At 38.0% G+C, this 21,936-nt stretch overlaps 1 protein-coding gene across 4 annotated transcripts in view; it reads left to right on the plus strand.

Annotated features, from left to right (window-relative positions):
- RNF19A (ring finger protein 19A, RBR E3 ubiquitin protein ligase) overlaps positions 1 to 21,936 on the plus strand; it is a 57,634-nt gene that overhangs the window by 26,260 nt on the left and 9,438 nt on the right. For 3 of the 4 annotated variants that reach the window (XM_058422521.1, XM_040075602.1, XM_058422523.1), the window contains 4 exons: positions 10,120 to 10,870; positions 16,661 to 16,869; positions 18,757 to 18,901; positions 19,459 to 19,621. In XM_058422521.1, coding sequence (XP_058278504.1) covers positions 10,254 to 10,870; positions 16,661 to 16,869; positions 18,757 to 18,901; positions 19,459 to 19,621 — 1,134 coding nt within the window. In that variant the 5' untranslated portion in view covers positions 10,120 to 10,253. Of the gene's footprint in view, positions 1 to 6,036; positions 6,207 to 10,119; positions 10,871 to 16,660; positions 16,870 to 18,756; positions 18,902 to 19,458; positions 19,622 to 21,936 lie in introns of all 4 variants that reach the window. The other variant, XM_058422520.1, reaches the window with a different exon arrangement.

Below are 21,936 nucleotides of genomic sequence, written 5' to 3' on the forward strand. Positions count from 1 at the left end.
GTATTGTGTTTCCAGCATAGGTACAGCATCAGATGTAGTTTAAATGACTGGCATTCAGCTTTTTCTTGCTTTGTGCTTTTTAACTAGTGTTTACACTATTTACAGTGCTAGTATTTACAGCCTGTAAATGCTGCTAGATCATTCCCCTTCTCTTGTGCTGAATGGGCTCTGTCTTTTCAACCTGGTGTTTCTTTCTTTATTTATTTTCAGCAAGACTAGAATAATCTTTTCCATTAATTATTTCTTCCAAAGACACATCAGTAAGATTTAAATTTAAACCTAGTGTATTCATAAGCAAAGATCTGTGGGTAGTCCATTTATCTTTGCCTTCCTTTTCTAATGTTCTCCCTTCACTTTGCATTAAGTTCAGCTGTGAGATAAGTTTCGTGGTACTTCTGCCATTTCCTGACGCCAATGGTTTTTCTGGAGGCAGTGAGTTTCCTGTCTGGAAGCTACAGACAGTGTTTCTGGCAGGATGGAGTATTTTTGTTTCCCTGGCTAGACCTTTCCCTGTCTTTGTTTTTGTCTCTTTTTCTTTCAGTTTTTTGTTTGTTTATTTGTTTGTTCTGGGTTTTATGGGTTTTTGTTTGTTTGGTGGGGATTTTTTTTTTAATCTTGGTCTGTATTTGATATTGGAGCAGTTAATTTAGAACTATCATTACAAAAAAATGACTTGGTGATTTGAAATATATCCATACAGGAGTTTTCAGCTAATGTACTTGACAGAATAAATTATTAGGTCAGGCTGCAGGAGAATTGAATATGTTTTGCTAGGTTTTAACCTAATCTCGCCTCTTGAGTGAGAACAGGAGTGGTTGGTTAGGCTGGTGCAGCTTTGTACCTGACCTGAGGGCAGTTTCAGAAGTTGTGGCATTTTCCATAAGACAGTTCAGAAAATTCTGTCATAGATTCTGTCTCTATCCTTGACTTGCTGCTGCTAGAATAGACAGGCATGGATTATTCAGTCATCCAAACTTTTCTGAAAGTTTTATATTGAATTATATTTACCAAAATTATTAGTTCCCTGTAAAGAGATATGGAAGGAGACCAATGCAGGGCAGTTTTTCAGTTCTCAAGGGCCGAGATGCTGGTAAAATAAGTTACTGTGAATTGTCACAGTGACTTTCACAAACTGTGATCAAGTTCTTAATCCTCATGGTAAGGTCTCGTTAGTCAGCCTAACCCGATGTTGCTGGAAGAATTCAAAACTCTTACTAACTTTTTAGTAACTCTAACTCCCTTTTAATTAGTTCACTTAAAAAGTTTTATGCAAAGTATATCAGTATATACTTTTTTTTTTAAATGGTAAAATAGCACCAAATGTTTAAAAAAGTAATCCATTAATAGCTTCCAGCATTTCTTAGTTGGAAGCAAAGCTGTTTCGAGATTGGGGGAGGGGGTGGGTTACTGGTGTTTCTGGATTGTTTTTTTGTATTTTTTTTTTGTCTCCCTTGCCTCCAAAATAGAGGTTGATTATGCCAGAGATAAAACAGAGCTGGAAGATGCTGCCAGTCAGACAGTCAATAATATCTTCCCTCAGTGCAAGATAGAAACTCTGGCTCTTGCTGAATTTAAAAATCATTGGGAGCCAGGAACTGCAGTCTGTAACTTCTTATATTTCCCCTCAAGCTGCTGTCTCTGGTATGCTGTTCAAATTTTGTGTGCTCTCTCTGGAACTCCTGCTCATGGTTCCAATTCCCTCTACTACAATATTTGTCCCACCTTATATCTTAGTACACTTTATTTGGTTTGTTTTTGTAGTGGGACAAGCTTGTAAGCTTGCTTGAAAACAAAAGCTTGGCTACATATTCAGTATGTAACCATTACTGTTTGACCAGGCAAAATTACAGACCTGAAATTAAATCTGCTTATTCTGGAAGTTTGTTGGTACTGGTTATTTTCATTTTGGAACAGTTTTCTGTAGGAATGATCTCAGCATTCAGGAGTGTTGCAATGTTTTCCATTTGCAGGATTGGTGACACTGCAGGAAGCAAAAACTCTTTTGTTTTTTCACTGGTGTAAGTCTTTACTCTGATTATTTTGCAATGTATAGTGTAGAATAAAAATCAACTGCAGGAATGAAAGTATTAATACAGTTAGATTAAACCTCTTTTTTTTGGTACAGAGCAGAGGTAGGTTGTACAGTTTTAAATCCTTAGTGTTGCTTTCACTTTTCAGACCAGTAGCTAGTCAAATATTTTAGAACATTAATTATATATCTATATATAGATAAGAATACATAAAAATAAATCTCTCCACAATATTTAGAAGTGAAAATCCATGCCTGTCATTGCACTAAGAAAATACATTCTAGTTACTTTTGCAGGAAAATCATTGTCCTATTGTGAGGATTTTACTGATTAAAGAATTAAACTAGTTAAATATTTTGGTGATTTCTGTTTTACTTCCTTCTTGGTTTTGTTGTGTTGTGTTTTTTTTTCCCTTCAGTGTTTCCAAGACTTTGGTTTCCTCTTGGCAGAGTTTGGTGTACATTTGTTTGCAGAAGGCACCACAGTGCACGGGAGAAGCTCTGACATGCAAGCGCGTGAGTGCGTGGTTGAGCTAAGATTGCTCTGCTGGGTTAGATAAGGGAAAATTGTAGAGTCTTACTTGCAACGGACACAGGCCTGCAGATACGCAAATAGAAAGCATCTCTTCACTGAGTTCTTAGCTTTGGTCGACCCCACTGCACACAATGTACCCAGATTTAATGCTGCTGGTTTGGAAAATGAATGTTTTCAGAATTTAAGGAATTCTTTCCCTTTCACCACCAGACTGAGGGAGGCACTTTGAGTGTACTCTCTTCTTTACAGGCATTATCTGCAAGAGGAAGAGTTTTGCCAGTCATTTGTTCAGAGACTTTCAGAATGAGTTGAGCAGCTTGCAAGACTTCCTTTCCTAATAGCAGCTGTCATGGACACATGATACAGGATGTATTGCTCATAAATTTCTAAGGAAGAAGCATAACTTTTTTTTTTTAATAAGCTGCTGAAGATTTTTCTAGCTGTCAGGATTGGCTTGTCATGTGCTACCTACCATTGTGAGTTTTAAAACAGAACATTGTATATCAGTTCACTTTGGACAATTCTCTAGGTTTTTCTGTGTTTTAAATTCTGTCAATCTTTTGATTTTCATGCCCAGTCAGTCTGACTCTCTCAGTCCTTGAGCCTAAGTGGCTTCATAGTCAGTCTGTTTGTGTCATTGTTTTACAAACAATATTGCTTTGTTCTGTAAGTGAAAATAGAATTTCCAGATAATTGACACAGGACCTTAAGGAAAAATAAAGTGCAGTCAGAACAAACTGAGACACGGTAACTTTCAGTAGAGATAATTTAATCTCTGCCTCACAAATGCTTTTCTCTTAATTCTTGTATGATAGTATCCATGTATATCAGGGGGTTTTTATAACATCAAATCATAGAATTATGTGGGCTGAAAGGGATGTTAAAGATAATCGTGTTCCAACCCCCCTGCCCTGCACGGGTAGGGATACCACCCACTAGATGAGGCTGCTCGGGGTCCCATCCAACCTGGCCTAGAACACTTCCAGGAATGGGGCATCCTTAGCTTCTCTGGGCAACCTGTGCCAGGGCCTCACTGTGCTCTGAGTAAAGAATTCCTTCCTAGCATCTAACCTAAATCTCCCCACAGGAAGTCAGGAGAGACTAATTATTATTAGACTTTCCCTAAAGTAAACTGACTGCATTGTAGAAGCTTCCATATGTTAAAGCACCTCCTGTTGCTCCTGAAGCCCCCTTGTTCCTCACTTGGCACTGGTCTAATGGCCTGTACGTGCCAAGCTGGCTTAGTCTAGAGAGTTTGACTTGCTCCCGAGTTAGGGATAAGGGCTCTATACTGTTCTGCTTACTGTGCTGATATGGGCATGTCCCAGATCTTGCAGCACCTTCACTGAGCCCACTGTGAGCTCCAGTGTGAAATTAGTGAGTGAATGCTTGGTATGGTACTTGCAGGGAACTCTGCTCCCAGTCTTTTGGGTTTATATAAATTAAAGAAGTGATACTATTTCACTGAAGCTGAAAATTTTTCTGTCATTTAAAGATGATACGTGAAGTTTAAACCTTGACATGGCAGATTTCTAAATGTTTTGAAAAATTTGAGTTAGTTGTGGATTTGGGAATTCTGTTTTTGAAATAATGGCCTCTGCAGGTATCAATAGCCCATTGTAAGCATAAAAAAGTAATATGTAATTAACTAAATGATCAAGTGATTTTTCACTCTGGAAAGGATTTACTGCTAGTAGGAGCAGCTCCAGTAACTTTTGTGGTAAACATTCTTCATACTTTAAGAAAAGCATTCACATACGTGGCTCTTAGAATAAAGCAGGGTAGAAAGTAAAAGATGCCTTCCTGCAAAAGTGTCTGAAACGTAAGACTTCACTTACATAACACATAAATTACCATATGGGTGCCCTTTTTCAAAGGAAAAAAGTCGTAATGACGTAAAACACGAGAATGCATTTAGTTTTACGCAGTTCAGTTTGATTTAAGTGAATTATTTAAGAGGCTTTGACACCTCTTTTTGCATCCTGTGTCATACTGTAACAAATCACTGTAAATGTTTAATAAGTATCTGTATGTCTGAGTTTGTGTTAAAAGCTTGAGAAATCTTCTGATAAAAAATAGTTAACTTTCTTTTGTAGAATTAACTGTTCAGTTTAATCCAAATAATATCAACCCTTTATTTGACCTTCTCTTAGAAATCAAAGTTAGAAGATATCAAAAATGCCACACAAATTAAGTTGAAGTGTCTTTAACAGTATTTGAAACACTACATGGAAAATGTTGCTATTCTTGATCTTAGGTTACGAAGGGAAATATACTGAAGCAGTCATAAAGGTATTCTTCTAATTGTTGCAGTTAAGCATTTCACCTGCACAAAATACATTTGCCTAACACAATATGCTGCGTTATGTTACCAGTAAAGGATTTTATTTTTTATATTAGTGCATATAAAGGTTCTGCCAGAACCTTTGTTGTTTCAACATAATTTCCATCTGTATTCTTCCAAGTTGCAAAGTGTTGGTTCTGTTTGTACTAAGTCATCTATAATAAAACCAAGTAACGCTCCTGACATGCCCTGACACCATGTGCATTGACATGACTATGGTGAGATGTTTTTAATGGGACGGAGAGTTGCAGAAGCACATAGATGTCAACATTTAAACTTGTCAAAGACGTTAAACTTTTCCAGGCTGTTCATCACTCTTTTAACTCAGCAGTGCCAGATGTATACTTGAACCTGAGGCATGTGTAAAGCGAGTAAGGATATATTCTTTTAGAAATCCCCAGGCAGAAGTGTTTGTGTTTTCCCCTCCATTGTAAAAACTGCTGTGCAATGAGCTGGCTTTTAAAGAATGGCCATTGAAATGAGGTACTTGTTTGCCATTTCAAAATCCTGTGCGCTAGTATTTCATTTAGTAGCTTCAGCTTTTGCATATTTTTGTTTTATATTTTATTCCACTATGTTTATAGTTCTTAGGCCATTGATTAAATGAAAAGGAAAATTTGTTTTTGATGCCTCTTTTAGATGATTAGAGATTCCTCTATGTTAAGCACATCTCAGCTTAGAAATTTTAGGATGCTGTGTGATTTGATTGATGGGAGATCCTCATTGGAAGACTAAAGCAGAAATTATCTGTGATGGTGGTTGAAATTCAAGCTCTGAATGTTTGGGGTTTTTTCTACAGCTGTCTTTAAGCTGGATCAGTGCATTTCAGAAAGCAGCTAGAGAGTCTAGATGTTGGGAATTGCAGATGTCAGAAGGGAAGCTATTAAGAGTCAGTTTTAATCAAGAGTAGCTTTAAGTATGCTAACCAAGTTGGCACTTGGTTAAATCATTGGAGGAGCAAATGCCTAAGATGAAGAGTTTGTTTGGAACAGAAGTCAAGATGTGCCCCTTAAGCACCAATTACATGAAGGAATATTTAAGGTGTTTTAGTGATGATGTAGTTACATATATGTTTATGGTGAGTTTTCTCCTTTCCTACACTGATGCTTAAGCCTGTTTGTTTTGCAGACGTGTGAAGCTGTTTGTCCTGATGGCAGACTCTGATTTTTTTGCCCCTGTACACCAGATTGAGTGTGTAATGGAAGAGCAAGCAGCGTGTGAGCTTGTGCCTCTGATGTGTTTGAAGGACAGTTAGGAGCATGAGGGAGCTAATCTCCCCCAGCAGCTGGTTAATGGAGGTAGGCGTTTGTCACTCTTTTCTTGCAAAATCAGCAAGATTATTCTCAGCTGCACTTAGGGCATTTCCGTAGTGTTTTGAAATTGATGAGAAAAGCAAAGATTGTGCCATGGAGAGCCATATTGGAAGATACTCATCACCCCAATCATCTCTTGAGTTGAAATCTTCTCCCTTTGCAAGATTATTCCCATTTCCTTTCCCTCCCCCTCCATTATATGGTCAGCAATACCATTTACTTAAAGAGCATGGTCATAAAGAACTATTGAAGGAATTTAGTTGGATACCCATTAGCATTCCATAAAAAATAGTTTAGGCAGGGATGCAGGAGGAACAGATACCAGCTTAATACTGATCTTTAGGTGAGTTGCAACTGTAAATGTCATTTATGCATCTTCAGATGACAAGGTGTGTTTGTGCTGTGGCAAGTCTGTGGCACGAGCAGAATGCAAAGCACGGCTGGAATTCGGATTTGTGGCAGAGCTTTACGCATGGCAGGAGGGTAGAAATACGGTTTTTCTGTAGTCAGTAAGTGCTTTTGAGGAAATGTTGAGAACAGTGGTGAACTTGAAAGTTTTAGGATTTTCACTTCCTGATTTTTCTGTCTGTTTGCTGATTTCCATACTGGTTTCTTCTGTGTGTTGACAGAGCTTATACTGGTCAGTGAGAGTAATGCAAAACTGGCGCTGTATGTTGCCTCAAAATGAGATTGTTTATTATTACCATAGTTTGTGCATCTCCGCTCATTTCAAGTAGTTGGATTTCAGAGCTTCAGTTTGCCCACAGCATATCCCCTTCATGTGGACTCGTTGTTACTGGAATAATATGGGCATTGTGTTCTCCGGCTGCACAGAATCAAGAAATTTTTACTTCTTTTTGTCAGCAGAAACATGCAGATGCTGTGTTGGGTTGGGCAACATGAGAACTGGCCAGTGCACCAGATTGCACTAGTAAAGCTTTTATGATTTTTTACAGCTCTGATCATTATTAGCATTGTAACATTTGTCTTCATTTTTTCCTCTAATAAGTCATCCACTAAATCTTTTCACTTCGGCAAAGTCATCTTTGAACGTCACTAGAATGTCAGTCCAAAATTACTATATAAGGAAGAGCCTGGCTTTTAAAACTAGTTTTATGCATTTAAATCTAAAGAGATAATTGATGATTGTCTGAACTAACTGGCAATGTTTCTTCTCAAAAATCTCATCAATTTTTCCTTAGAAGAGCAATCTATTTTAAAGAGACTTCTTATCGGATCCCATTATGCAAAGAGAACTATGGGATGTACTGGTCTCTTTTTTTATAGCATGGGAGAATCTTTGTTTATTTAAAAAGAAAAAAAGTACAACTGGTTCATCACTAGTACTGCTATTTCTTGATTTTGTACATCTGTTGGAACTGGCAGAAATGCTGTGATGCACATTCTTTCCTCTCCAGAGAAAGGGAGGAGGGGAAGGCTTGCAGTCATAGACTTGGCTCTGTTACTGTGTTTACTTCCTACCTTTTTCTATTTTATTTTTAAAAACAAACAAAAACACACGACCGCCACCCCACCACCACCCCAAACAACAGCAGACTTTTCGGCTGAAATGTTTTGCTTGCTGTTCATTTTGTTCATGAACTCTCCTGATTTACGAGATTGGCACTTTCCACTGCCCTGGTAGTATCTGTGTGAACATACCAGTGTTAGTAATTATCCAGTTATAAAAAGGCTTTTAAGGTTATTCATGCACTTCTGAACATATAAATTTAATTGTCAGCAATAGACTGTATCTGTAGTATATTTCAGACACGGTCTACCAATTGTGTCTGTCTATGATACAATACCAAGATTCTGGACAGACGGATGTCTTCTTCTGTCAAAATTATGGAGCAGTTTTTTTCAGTTTCACCTTCTTTTTTTTTTTTTTTTTTTTTTTTTTTAGATCAGGGAATGTTTTAGTTCATTTAATGAGAAACAGCGGCTGCAAAATTACTACATTTGTTTTGGGAACAGGAGCAGGTAAAGCATCCAAGATAGATTTTTTGGGTTGGTTTTTTTTTTTTCTTTTGGACTAAAAATGTTGCCTTAGGAGGGAAGGAAGAGTATGATATGTTCTTGAAGTATTTAGACTCTTTATTTTAGACTCTGAGTGTAAGTTGAGATTATTTTTTTTTAATATGTTCACACTGGTAAGATTTTCCTTTATTAGAAAAAAAGAAGAAAGCAGCAATAATTCAGCATTTGAAAAATAGAATATGGTGGCTTTTTAATTCTGAAAAAAACTTTAGGGGCTCCAAATGTAAGACCTCTTTTTATCAAAACCAGGAGATGTGCATGTTTTTTTTTGGCTGGGGTTGGAAGGTAGTGTCCGTGTGGAGTACTGCCGTAGTGGGTGGTACTCCAAACTGAGGAGTGTTGTCTTTGCTACCTGCTAGTACATCCTTAACAGCTACCCATGGTGGTCTGAAGAGGGCCCAGCAGCGGCTCTGCTGCAGGCATTGCTCTGGTGAGATGGACGGTCCGTGAGCTATTTCTGTGTTTCCTCTTTGGAGAGGGATTCCTGTTTCCGCTGCTGCTCAGCTGTCCCCTGCAACTTCCTTAGTCTTGACCCAAGCAACTCAGTGACCCCGTTCCGGAGACTGCAGCACGTGTTTGGATTTGTGCCGGTCTCTAATGGGTGTGCAGACTGCTTAGCTCTTATAAACAGAGACCTTAATCTCTACATTCCTTTGTTTCTACCTTTGGACTTTGTTTTAGTATCCAGTTTCTGATTTTATCTTTGGGTAAGGTCATAGAAACCCATTCACACCTTTCTGGGGGGCCAGTTGGGAAACAATGAGGAAAGAAGGGATGCTGGCAGTACTTTTGTATGCAGATTTGCAACACTGGTGTCACATAAGAAATGCCTTCTCATTCTTCTGTTACATATGCAGTTCACCAAAAGTTAAATCCTCTTGTACATTCAAACTTCCAAGAACTGGGAATCGTTGCATGTTTGGGGAGAACTTAGTGGTTTTGTTTGGAGATGATCTGCCAATTTTTCCTCTGTCAGAGGAAAATAGGAGGAGTTCTTTCTCCTCACTGTGCAGTCAGTTAAGGAGCAGAGAACAGAAGGAAATCCTTGGTGTCATCTCGTACGTAGGTAATAAGCTTGAATGTGATGGGAATCTGGTTTGGGGGCTTTTTTTTTCTTACAAGATATACATCTGATAAAAAATTCAAATGTTGTCACCTTAATTGTAGTCTTTGCCATGCCCTTCAAGTTCTATATAATCAGGCAGTGTTGGCTGTCACTCACTCTGCAGCTCTGCTCCCTGAAATATTCAGATGCTTTATGCTATAAATATGCTTACTTCTCTGAGAACCCTCAGATTCTGAGAATATCTTGATTTGTGTAGCCACGGTAATTTCATTTCTGCTGTCAGTCTAAACAGCTCAAAAAATACTGAGAAATCTTTCTTTTAATTAACTGTATTGGATTTTGTACTTGACGTTATCACATGTGCAGAAAAACCGTAAGGTAGAGAAAACAGAAAAGTTTCCAATGCTGTAAGCATGTTGCTAAGCTTTATAGGAGAACTTAGATATTTACTTAGTTGTTGCCTTGTGTTTTGGTAATATCTACACATGCACAGACACATGCACATACCCCACTTCCCTTGGGGGGGAGCAGGGGAGTACAGATGCCATTCTCTGCACTGATTAAGTGTAACAAAGATAGTCCTTGACCAGAAGGAAATTACAGGCTTGTTAAGATAAGAAGGGTGTAAAGGCTAGAAAAAGCAGATAGAAAGAGGTATTGGGTCAGATGGTGAGGAAGAGATGGTAGTAGTAGGAATAACAGGTCACTTAGAGTGCTGTGACCTTTCAGAACCAATAGTGATAGTTGTGATCCTAATCCTGCTTTTTTTTTCCATCTCTTCTCCTAATACAGGGAGTTCTTCTGAAGAATTCGCTGGAAGCAGATACATGTGAATTTTCTGCATGAAGACTCTCAAACTGGATTCCATAATAATATGCCTGTATGCTCTGCCTCTATTTGATTCTTAAAAATGATTAGGATTGTATATGAAATTTAACCCCTTTCTGATGAGTGACCTAGACATGAGTTTACATCGGCAAATGGGCTCTGATCGGGACCTGCAGTCTTCTGCTTCCTCTGTGAGCTTGCCATCGGTTAAAAAGGCACCAAAGAAAAGAAGAATTTCACTGGGCTCGCTTTTTCGGAGAAAAAAAGACACGAAACGCAAGTCTAGGGATTTAAATGGAGGAGTTGATGGAATTGCAAGTATTGAAAGTATTCATTCAGAAATGTGTACTGACAAGAACTCTATTTTCTCCACGTGTACCTCTTCCGATAATGGAACAACCTCTAGCAGCAAACCAAGTGGAGACTTCATGGAATGCCCCTTGTGCCTTTTGCGGCACTCGAAGGACAGGTTCCCGGAGATAATGACTTGTCACCATAGATCTTGTGTGGATTGCTTGCGTCAGTACCTCCGGATAGAAATCTCTGAGAGCAGAGTTAATATTAGCTGCCCAGAATGCTCAGAACGTTTTAATCCTCATGATATTCGTTTGATATTAAATGATGACATCTTGATGGAAAAATATGAAGAGTTTATGCTTAGGCGATGGCTGGTTGCGGATCCTGATTGTAGGTGGTGCCCAGCTCCAGACTGTGGGTATGTATTTTTCCTATTTTTGCAAAAAAGTGTCAGTGTCAATACATAATTTTCACAGCATTATGATTTTTGAAAAGTTACTTGCTTTACTTAGGGTCTTGTTACAGTTTTATGTAGCAGGCAGAATTCTCTTCAATTAAAAAAAATGACAAAAAAATCAAAACAAATGAAAACAATAGGAACCACCCCAAACCACAACCACCTTCCAAAATAAAATGCTTTCTCAGGTAGGTTTTTCTTTTTATTTTCTGCACAGAGGAAATTTCAGCAATGTCAAGCAATTTGTATGGGTAGATGCCTGCCATTTATTTACAACATGCAAAAGAAATGCAGATGTTGCACTGCCAAGGCAATGGTACAAAGCTCAAATTAAAGAGAATTGAAAATTTGGTGACTGTAATTTAACTTAATTTATTAAAGCACAGTGGGTAATTTGGCTTTTTAACTGTGGAAAATTATTTAAGCTTTTCTTTGAATTAAAAGGCTTCTCCTGCTTCAGATGCCTTCTATCTTGTGGCTGGTTGAGACAGCACTTGTTGCTTGTCAGCAGGATTCTGATGTTGGATAATCAGCTTGTTCCTGCTTATTATCTGGGGAACGTAATGTTTTAACTTTGCTTTAATGCTTTAAACAGTTCTGAAACCATGTTGAATTCTAAGTAGTCTAAATAGTACTGAGCAGCAGCTCATCATGCTTTTGTGCTGCTGATGTCTCATGCCATTCTTCAGCAGGCTGCTTTTTCAGAGATTGTTTGTGTTATCATACTGCTTAAAGATTATAGGCGTGACAGCAGTCCAGATGTGCAGTGCACACTAAAAACTCAGAGGCTTACAGCTCTGTTTCGAAGCATCACAGACGAGCAGTAAGTAGAGTGAAGAAAAGGAAAAATGTTGCAGGACAGCAAGCAGGGTAGGACTGACTGTTAGGTAGATTAAATACTCCAGTATTAATAACGAGGTGCTTAATGTTTAGGACTTATTTCAAATAAAATTTTGCTGTCATACTTTGAAAGAAAAAGAATTTGCTAATGCAAGTCAAAGGCAGGGACTGGAAAAGTGATAGTTTCATGTCTGGTCCACTTTGGACCAGATATGAAACTATGGCGTTGCTATGGTATAGTTTGAGAACAGAAGGGAAAAATAACTTGAGGGATGTTTTGGTTGCATGAGCTTGTAACAAAGTCATATGGACAAAGCCAGTACAGTTTACTTTTAATATTTTGATACTGAAAAAGAAAACAACCAATAGAAGATATTATTTGATAGCGCAAGTATGCTTTGCCCTGAGTTTTTGTGTTACAAATGGTTATTATTCAAGCTGAGGAGAAGCATTTAAGGCCTGTTAAACTATTTTCTATTAAACCATGCTTCAGTGGTTCAGATACTTTCTTAGTATTTAATTAAATAGACTAAGGCAAGTTTGTTTAATCTGTTCTGGGTTTTATGCTTCTATTTTCTTACCTGTTTTTAAAATAAACCTCCTAAGTATCTTCCAGTGGTCAGAAACTGTGATGATAATTGCTATGGATAACACCATTATAAAAATAAAAAGTGAGTCTCTAGAGCAAAGTTAAAGTTCCATGCAGTCATGTGAGACCACAGCAATGTGTTAGTGTGCAGCCCAGTATTTAAATCATTGCTCCAGAACTGCTTGTTGCATGCTTCATGCTCTGGGAGGGAAGTCCTGTAGAAAATACAGTATATTGCCAGGCAGAAAAACTCTGCCAATATCTGTGTGAAGGGAACAAACTTGTACTGCATGGGCAACCTTATGATGTACTTTTGATACCATGACTTTTCCTAATATACTTAAAGTGGCAGGGGGATGCCTCACAGTGATAGATGAATTCTGGTTTTAATGCACAGATAGTACCTCCTCACTGAGTTCTCATTACTAGTTTAAAGTGGAATAAAGTTGGCTACATGGGTACTTCTCAGGAGGATCACTGTTTCTGGTTGTCCTGCTAAACAAACTAGCTCCTGCAATCATGTTTTGTCTTTTTCCCATCATTCTCCTGATAGTTTTGAAACCTTCAGAACCCTTACATATGTTGGGCAGCAGGGGTTGAGAATTCAGCAAAAGTTAATCTAAGTAGTTTAGGGGGAAGGGCATATGAACAACAGAAAGACCATCAGTACTGCCTCCAGCAAGAGTAATACCTGTGTATGAATCCTTCAGTTAAAAATTGAAATTTGGCTTTCAGGCAGCCACCACAGCACTGTCTGACAAGTCTGCATGTGCCCAGCTGAGGGCAAGCACACACAGGGAGGTAGCAAGGAGACGTGGGAGTGGTGTGGGAAGTAATAATGGGGATTTGATGTTGTGGTGGAGCTTAGCAGGAAGCTGAAGGAACTGTACAGGTGTAAGGTTTAGGGAAGCAAACACTACTCAGACCTCCACAGAAGAGCCTTTGCTAACAAACACTGAACAGAGATGCACGACATACAGTACACACCAACTTCAGATCAGCAGGCGTTTGCTTGAATAATTATGTGGTGCAACAGCAGTCACAATTTCTAATTGCTTTGGCAGCTAATCCAGTTGTACAATATGCAATTAAAGCTGAGAGGTTTTTTCTGAACAGTTTTTGAAATTTAGTACTGGCGAAATGCATTAGGGTTATGACATTTTAGTGTGGATCAAATATTTCATGAAGGAGCTGGATGGAATGCATTTATTAAACTTGCAATTAACCCCAAAGTAGGAGAGGTGCAATAATTTCAGAGAGTAGCATAATTTCCTGAAGTTGACTGTAAGATTAGAAACAAGTACTGTAATAAATAGGAAATGGGTGTGAAATGGAGCATTTTGGTAGGAAAAAATTACTGCACAAATAGGTAAAAAATGGGTGGTGCTCAACAGTGCTTCAGCTCTTCTCAGCATTGATCAAACATCCCATGTAATATTGTTTCAGGCTTTGGGCACAATCAGTCAGAAATCTGGACCAGATAAAGAGTAAGCAATTATAAAAACTTTGATCCCTGAAATGAAAAAATGGAGGGAAACTAGATCAGTCTGTTAAAACATTGCGGGGTTTTTTTACATAATTGGTCTCTTGGGTTCTAAGGAAACAAAAATTATTAGTTAAGAAGTAAATAATTCTTTTTCCTCTCTGTTTCAACTCTATTTGGGTAAAAACAAGTCCTAGGGACAGCAAAACATGAACCAAACAGATCTTGAAACAAAGTTATCTACAGTACCGAGTTTATTGCTATTACTTCTGTCGCAGTGGGGAATTTATCCTGCCAACAGGACAAGTGCAGCTCAGTTCGGAGGAGAACCTCTGCTGCAGCAGCTCTGCCCTGGGTGGGCTGCCTGGCAGCTGAGGGGTCTCCTGCACTACAGCAGCCCAGTGCCATACCACGGGCACCACAGACTTTCTGACCCCGGGCTGCTTTATCCACAGCTTCTGTTGCATGCTCAAATGCATCCTGATCAGGGTTGTTACCTGAAACATTGTGAAAGTCTGGACCAGCTGTAATCTACCAGCAGCAGCTTGATAGGAGACAGTCACATAGGTGATCCTTCCCTGGGGAAGGAGCACTGATAGGAAACCTCATAAGCCTTCTCCTAGACCAGTATTTTTATATTCTGGTTTTCATACCAGTTCTCCAGTGTAATTTTAACAAGCATTACTGAATCAGTATTCCAAATGTGTTCTGTCTTTTCTTCTGTTTGAATTATTTAATGGTTTTGCTCTGAGATTGTATTGCTAACAACATTAGAAGGGAGCAGCAATTCCTAAATTTTCATACCTTTATCAAGCAAAAAGCAGATCATACAAAGGAGTACAGATTCTTCATCCATCTTTTCACTGTGCAGCCTTCAATTAATTGCTCACTGCCTCTGGTTTTTGTTTTACTGGGTATTACTTTGAGTTTGGTTGGTTGTCCCTTCTCTCATGCTTTCACTTCTCTTTTAAAAAGAATGCAAATATTAAAGTCAAACCTGTAATCCTGTACAGTTTAAACTGAGATTTATTCTGGTCTAAAAAGTTACTTTCTAAAGGTGTACAAATACATCAGTCCAAATTAAGGAGTGCTTTCAGGGGTGACTCCATGCTTTATTAGTGATAGGAAAGGCAACAGGATAGAAATTGCTACTTTATTCTGTGTCTTAGACTTGAGATTTTTTTTTTGATCTAATATTAGCAAGCCTTGAATGTATCCCTGTATGTTGAAGAAGTGTTTGGATCAGAGTCTCTTTGTGTACATGCAAAGCAATTATCTCTTCAGTTTGCAGAAAGTGGAGAAAATGAAGCTGCTTAACTTGGCAGCAATATAGAAGAGTCTAGCAATTATTGAAATAAATATCTACTTGGAAAGCAAGAAATATTTGTAAACAGGCAAGCGTGTGTCTCATTTGTAACTGCATCATCTTTAAGTTAAACGTTGAAAGTTCTGTTTGTTTGCAAGATTTCCTAGGGAGAAACATCACATATGCTCTTTTAGAACAGTAATGGAAAGGATAGGATTTGCATTAACTTTGCAGAGTTTCAGATCTAGCTACTTAAATAAAAATGAGTGGCTTGTGAGTGGGAATGTTTTTAAAGTATCATTACTAATAAAGAATATTTTGAGTTAATATATGCAACTGTTATAAAATGGATGGGGTTAAAAATAAACAGTCTTTTAAAATAAAATTACCTTCGTTTGAACAGGCAGAAGCTTAAGTCTTGTTGTATTTATAAATCAGTTGAAGTCTACTCAGGGACCATTCATGTTCACGTGAATAAAACCATACATCTGTTTTAAATGTCATACCAGTAGACTTAGTATTATATGTTTAAAAGAAAGCTATTGCATAAAATCACTGAGAAAAGCTACAGTGGGTATGAATTAATAAACATATATACATATGTTAGTATTTACTGTTAATATGAACACACTGTTTTTATCATGTGAACTTTAAAATGCAGGTCTAATGAAGGAATAGTTCTGTCACTTGAACTCGTATAGAACTATTCATGTAGTGTCTGATTACAAAGTGGTGTAACACAGTTTTGTAACTCTCAACATTCTTGGAGGGTTTTTTGCTCTGTAGTATTGTCAGAGTAAAGGTGGCATAGAGGCCTGAACCCGTACCAATTTTTGCATTTAAGCTTTACATGTATTTTTTAAAATGCCTTAATTATTGAGAAACCAGAATCCTATTTATAAAATACTTGGTTTGTTGTTTTGACATTTTAAAATACAAAGAGCTAACAAACATCTATTTAAAGTACATAGTGGTACTCATGATAAAAGGCAACTAGTAAAATCCTAAACTGTCTAGCAGTGCCAAATCAGGTGTCGTTACAGCTGTAGGTTCCACTGCAGATCACTGAGCAGGGTTCCTCACTCATGGACGGGGTCACCCTAAGACGTGCCCATAGTGACTGGGACACTTTTGAAACTGTAACTTTCCCTAATTGCTTAAACACCTTTTTTGGGTTTATTTATTTGTCCTGCTCTTCTAAACTGTGGTTTCTTGGTGACTGTAAACCTTACAGTACTGCAATCAGCTTTAAATACAGCGTGTTTGAATACTGCATGGAGCAAAGGTGAGTGATTGTTTAAGGGATTATGGTATTTCTGTACTATCTTAATTGAATGCAGTGGCACTAGAGTTGTGGAAAGAGGTGTTCAGGAACTGGTGCTGGCCATCTCCTGATGGAAGTAGTCAGCTCCTGATGCCCACTGCCTTTGTACCTGCTTCAGCTTGCTCTAACAGCTGTCTAGTCAGCTTTATTCTATAATTAGAACTGGTTTTAGTAACAAAATTCTCTCTTGCCCCTCTTGGTTGTTAAAGGTACGCTGTGATCGCGTTTGGTTGTGCCAGCTGCCCCAAACTGACGTGTGGACGAGAAGGTTGTGGAACTGAGTTTTGCTACCACTGTAAGCAGATTTGGCATCCCAACCAGACCTGTGATGCTGCTCGCCAGGAGAGAGCTCAGAGTCTGCGCCTGAGAACAATTCGTTCTTCATCTATCAGTTACAGCCAGGAATCTGGAGCAGCAGGTATTTATCATTAGGGTGCTGTGTCTGTAAAACATCTCTTCTGTACCTTTTCACAGGTAACCCTAGATAAGGAAAGAATGGAATGGTGATGTGGTAGATGGATACTAGATGCTTTGTCTTTCAGAAACATAAAATAACAATTATCAATTTGAATTAAAATTTTAAATGTTACGCTTTGAAGTGTTCTGTGACCAGAACATCTGACTTAAGTCTTAAAAGCTTGTAATAATTTTCTTTGTAGTTTAAAAATGTGAAATCAAATTAATTTGCTGCAAGGCATCCCACTTTTAGCATGTTGACCTTTTTAGTTGTATCACTTAGTATACTTGTTTTCTCCGCTGTAGGTGAAATTTCCCAGCTGTTAAAATTAAAGCCACTGATTTTAGGTTTTCTAAAAGACTGTTGCTCTGATGCCAGCTCTGATGTTTGGCATCTTCGTTAGTACTAATTTCTAGTTTTCTAGGAAATGCTCATCTGTCTTGTCTACCAGAAGCCAAACAATTCCATCTCTTAAAGCTGAGTTTGTTTGTAAGTCCCCCAAAAAAGATAATAAACTATTCAGCATTGTGTTTAAGCACATCAGGATTCCAATTTGCTGTTGATAAGAACTGGCTCTGAATTACACCAAACTCTGATTTATTTGTCAGCTTTTGTCTCTGCCTGATCAAGCAAGGTAGACATTTTGGGTAAAGAGTCTCACTTGCACCTTGCAGTTAGAGCTGTTTTTCTTCAATCCAGCCCCAGCCTCAAGGGTCTCTAATTTGTAGTTTTCACTGGCTTATTTTAACAATACATCCCATCTTGCCCTAAAAATCGGCATCTTGCTTTAGCTTTCAAACAAATTTGAAAATAAATTAGCACACCAGCTCCTTTCCTTGCCTTTTCGATTCCTCTCAGCCTGAGGAGCAGCAGCTCTGCCTTTCCTGTGCTGAAGAACTTGTTCTGTTTATTCTCTGCCCTGTCGGCTGTGCATGTGCTCCCATGTAGGAGCAGCCAATGAACCCTTTCAGCTGCCTACTCCTTGTGCACTGGGGTTGGTAGAGTTACTTTTTTCTGCTGGTTCTGTGCCTCTTTAGGTATTCTTTCTATCAAGAATGAGCTCTCCTTTCCCTTTGTCCTACCTAGTAGCACCAAGGCAGTAAACTTGGACTTCTGTGCTAGGAGCTGCGAGGTATTTCTGCTGCTGTGAATAAATAGCTTGTCCTAAAGTGCAGGTGCTAAACAGGAGTGAAGATCACAACTGTGGTGTTTGTCTATTTCACTGTTGCTCAATGACCCCTTGTTGGACAGAGTTGGTCACTTAAGCTTATTTTTCCACATTTGACTTGGGAACACGGAGATTCTCCAGGGCTGTCTTCTGCTACACTGTATTTTTTTAGGGAGTAAGTAAGTATAAAGTAGGGCTGTGAAAAGCATTCAAGAGGAGGTTGGCAATACCAAAGAAGTACATTAACGTGAATGGGGAGATGGGTTTAAGATATGTTAACAGAGTGGGGATTGAATATTCAAGTATAAGATTCATAACAGCATGAAATGTAAAAGAGAATTATATTTAAAGAGACCATATTATCAGTCCTGTGTTAGCATACATATTTAATGTCAGACTCTAATATATATTTCATTAGGCGTAGAAAATCCTTGAACAGGGAGTACACATTAACTATTCAATTACTTGAATGTGGTCTAATACACTTTGTTTTCATTAGTTTTTCTTGATCCAAGGTTTGTAAAAACTAATTTGATACCAAGTCATGGCCAAATGAAGATTTGTAAACTAACCTTATTTCAGATAATGGTTCAGTCAGTTTTCCCAAATGTATGTCTGCATTGTGATTATATTTTCTTGTCTAAGGAACTGATATGATTTTAATATTCATTTTTAAACAGCTGATGACATAAAGCCATGCCCACGCTGTGCTGCTTACATAATAAAAATGAATGATGGAAGCTGCAATCATATGACTTGTGCTGTCTGTGGCTGTGAATTCTGTTGGCTATGTATGAAAGAGATCTCAGATTTACATTATTTAAGGTACATTTAAGAAAAAAAAACTTGTATGTGGTTGGTAATTTGTTTTTCTAAAGTATTTAGAAGGAGATTCCCAAGTGCTGTAAGTCTGGCTTTCTTCCTCTTGGATTAGAGAATCACAGTTGAAGTGTTCATATCTGAAAATTAAGTCCATTTTCAGTGCATGTATTTAAATTAGTGCTTTATTATTTTTATTTTTAAATATTTTGTAAATTTTATGCATGCTACATGTTCTTAGTACAAATCAAGTATATTGGATTAACACACCCTCTTTTTACTGATGTCTTAATACAGCTGTGTTGTCTTTGTATTAAGCAATACAGAATTTCTGATTACACACTTTTATGTGAACCAAAGATTGTGTAGCAATATGCAAATATGCTTCTCTCAAGGCAAAAAAAAAAAAAAAAAAAAAAAAAAAAAGAAATAACTACTGATGTGTTACATCTGTAACTTGAACCTAAAGACAATAATTTTCTAACTAGAGAAATGTTCAGTAGCGTGTAGCTAGGTTGATTTATTTACAGTTTCTTTACAGCTTTCTTATTTCTCTCTATTAGCCCATCAGGTTGCACATTTTGGGGAAAGAAACCATGGAGCCGTAAGAAGAAAATCCTGTGGCAACTAGGGACACTTGTTGGAGCTCCTGTAGGAATTGCCTTAATAGCTGGCATTGCTATCCCTGCTATGATTATTGGAATTCCTGTGTATGTGGGACGAAAGGTAAAAAGTGCCTCAACTCCTGACATGCTTCAGGTTTTACCTTCTGTTGTATGGCTTGGGCAATACTGTGTTCAGTTGGGTATCTTAACTGGCCTCTAAACAAAAAGCCAAGACAAAATAACCAGTCTCCAAAAAACCAAACCAACCAACACCTGCTTTGTTTAAGGATATTTGTGTCAGTTGTACAGGAATGAAAAGCAGTGGTTTTTTAAGACTCTGGATTCTCATAAAACGTGCAGAGCAAAGCACTGGACAGTTTCCGATTTCTACGTCCTGCCATGAAAGCTCCTGCATGCTTTTTCAAAATTACTCTGGTTTTAATCTCTGGTTCCCCTTCTGTCCCTTTGGAGCACAAGGAAGACAAAAAGTGATTTTTTCTTAAGAGCATATAGTTACCAGAATTTTAGTATAAAATTATGCTAGTTCAGGTTTGTGCATACACATATTTAAGCATTTATACTTGACAGCTTGTTAATTGCCTTAGGCCAGTCCACTAATGTGGAGCAGTGTTCAGTGCTAGCTAGCCTGTCTTCATTTTACTTCTGGGAAGGAGCTAGAAATGATCATGTTAGTCAGAAGGCAGTTGCTATATTTCCTCTTAAAAAATATAATAGCTTTTACTATAAAGGAAGAAACAAACTTTTATATGGAATTTAAGATATGATAATAAGTTACCTAGATCTTTTGGAAATGGGTTTTTTGAGATGATGGCTTGGAAGACTTGGGGTTTTTTGCTTTTATCAGCATGGATTCTCACAGTAACTGGCACAGACTCATAATTCTGCATTTATTGGGGAGGGAAGGGGGAGTATGTCTGCTAGACAAAATGTTCAGGGGTGCAGCTTTTCCACTGTATTTATTTAATCTTTTTCTTTGTAGCAAGTGCCCTACTTTCTGCTACAGTTGGGTTTTGACCCTTTTATTCTGTTATGGCTTAGTCCCATACAGTCAGTGGAACTTTCTAAGTGAGGAGAGGAAGAAGGCAGCAGTTACCTGTTTCAAATTACATTTGCACAATTAGCTTTTCTCATTATATTTGGAATGGGACTTCATCACAGAGCACCTTTCATGTATTAATGTCTCAGAGCATTAGTCTGTGAAGGCAGCTCATGAGAATTTCTGTTGTACCCCAGTGTTTAGTGGTCATTTCTCTGTGACCCCTATCAAGTATTTGCACTTTAAAACATCTGATAAAGGAGATCCCACAGGCCCTTCAAGCTTGGTTTTCTTAGAAAAACTTACTGTTTTAAACATTGGTATAGGAAGAGAATTTACATTAGATTCCTACTGCCCTATTCTTCAGCTGATGCAGAGAATCCTTTTGTTTTGCAATATGCCGTTAGATATTTAATTGTACTTTAGGTCTATTCTTAACAAGCCTAGCATTTCCAGCTTTTCTTGATGAACTGTCAAGAAAACACTGGTTTAGGTTTCTGATTCTCCTTTTCTGGATTTCCTTGTAGTTGTTCATGCCACCTTTTTGTCCGGTTTGAATACAGCACTGAAGCTGCAGCATTACTACTGATTTAAATGAAAGGGTGATTCTGTGCCAGTAACTACCAGTTACCTCTTCTTCAACAACGTGCTATTTTCATTTTGTGTACTCGAAAACACAAACCCTTTCCAATGTTCTGGTAATTCGGGCAATTGGCCTCTTCCTATGGGTAGTCTTGAACTCATTGCCATTCAGCTGCATCTGGTCATTTCACACCATTTTTGAGCTTCTCACAACTGGAGTTAATTCTGGCATTCTTGCAGAATTATGCATTCGTGCCAGATTGTATTGGCCTGAATTGCAACACACACATTCTTCTCCTCTATCTTCCACATTAATGAAAATGTTCAATACTCTTGGATCCAAGGCACATCTCTCAGAGGAAGTGTGGAGTAAAGAGTCTCAATTTGGGTATTTACAAATTGACTATTCACATGTTTTTCTGTAGTTTCACATGAAGCTTAGTAGATTTCTCTCATCCTTTTTTTCAGTTTGAACCATTATAACTGCTTGTGTGTCATACAAGAATGTAAGAATTTAATTAGTCAGTGTGTGACATCTGTTTCTTCCCATCCTCAAAGCTGAGTTATCTTGTTACAGGAGAAAATTAAATTGGCATGACTTCTACTTGGGGAAAAAAAAAAAAATCAGTGTGACCTTCTTGTTTCCTGCCTTTGCTTTGATGTCTACAGGGTCCCGATTTTCAGGAAATGAAAGTTCAGTTCAGTGGTCTTTTGCTTGCTCTGCTTGTTGGTTTGTACTCTTTTTAAGATTATCATTGCCATTTAACCATTTCCATTTTTCCTGGATTTTTTTTCAG

Source organism: Hirundo rustica, chromosome 1 (genome assembly GCF_015227805.2).
Source record: "Hirundo rustica isolate bHirRus1 chromosome 1, bHirRus1.pri.v3, whole genome shotgun sequence".
Taxonomy (NCBI): Eukaryota; Metazoa; Chordata; class Aves; order Passeriformes; family Hirundinidae; genus Hirundo; species Hirundo rustica.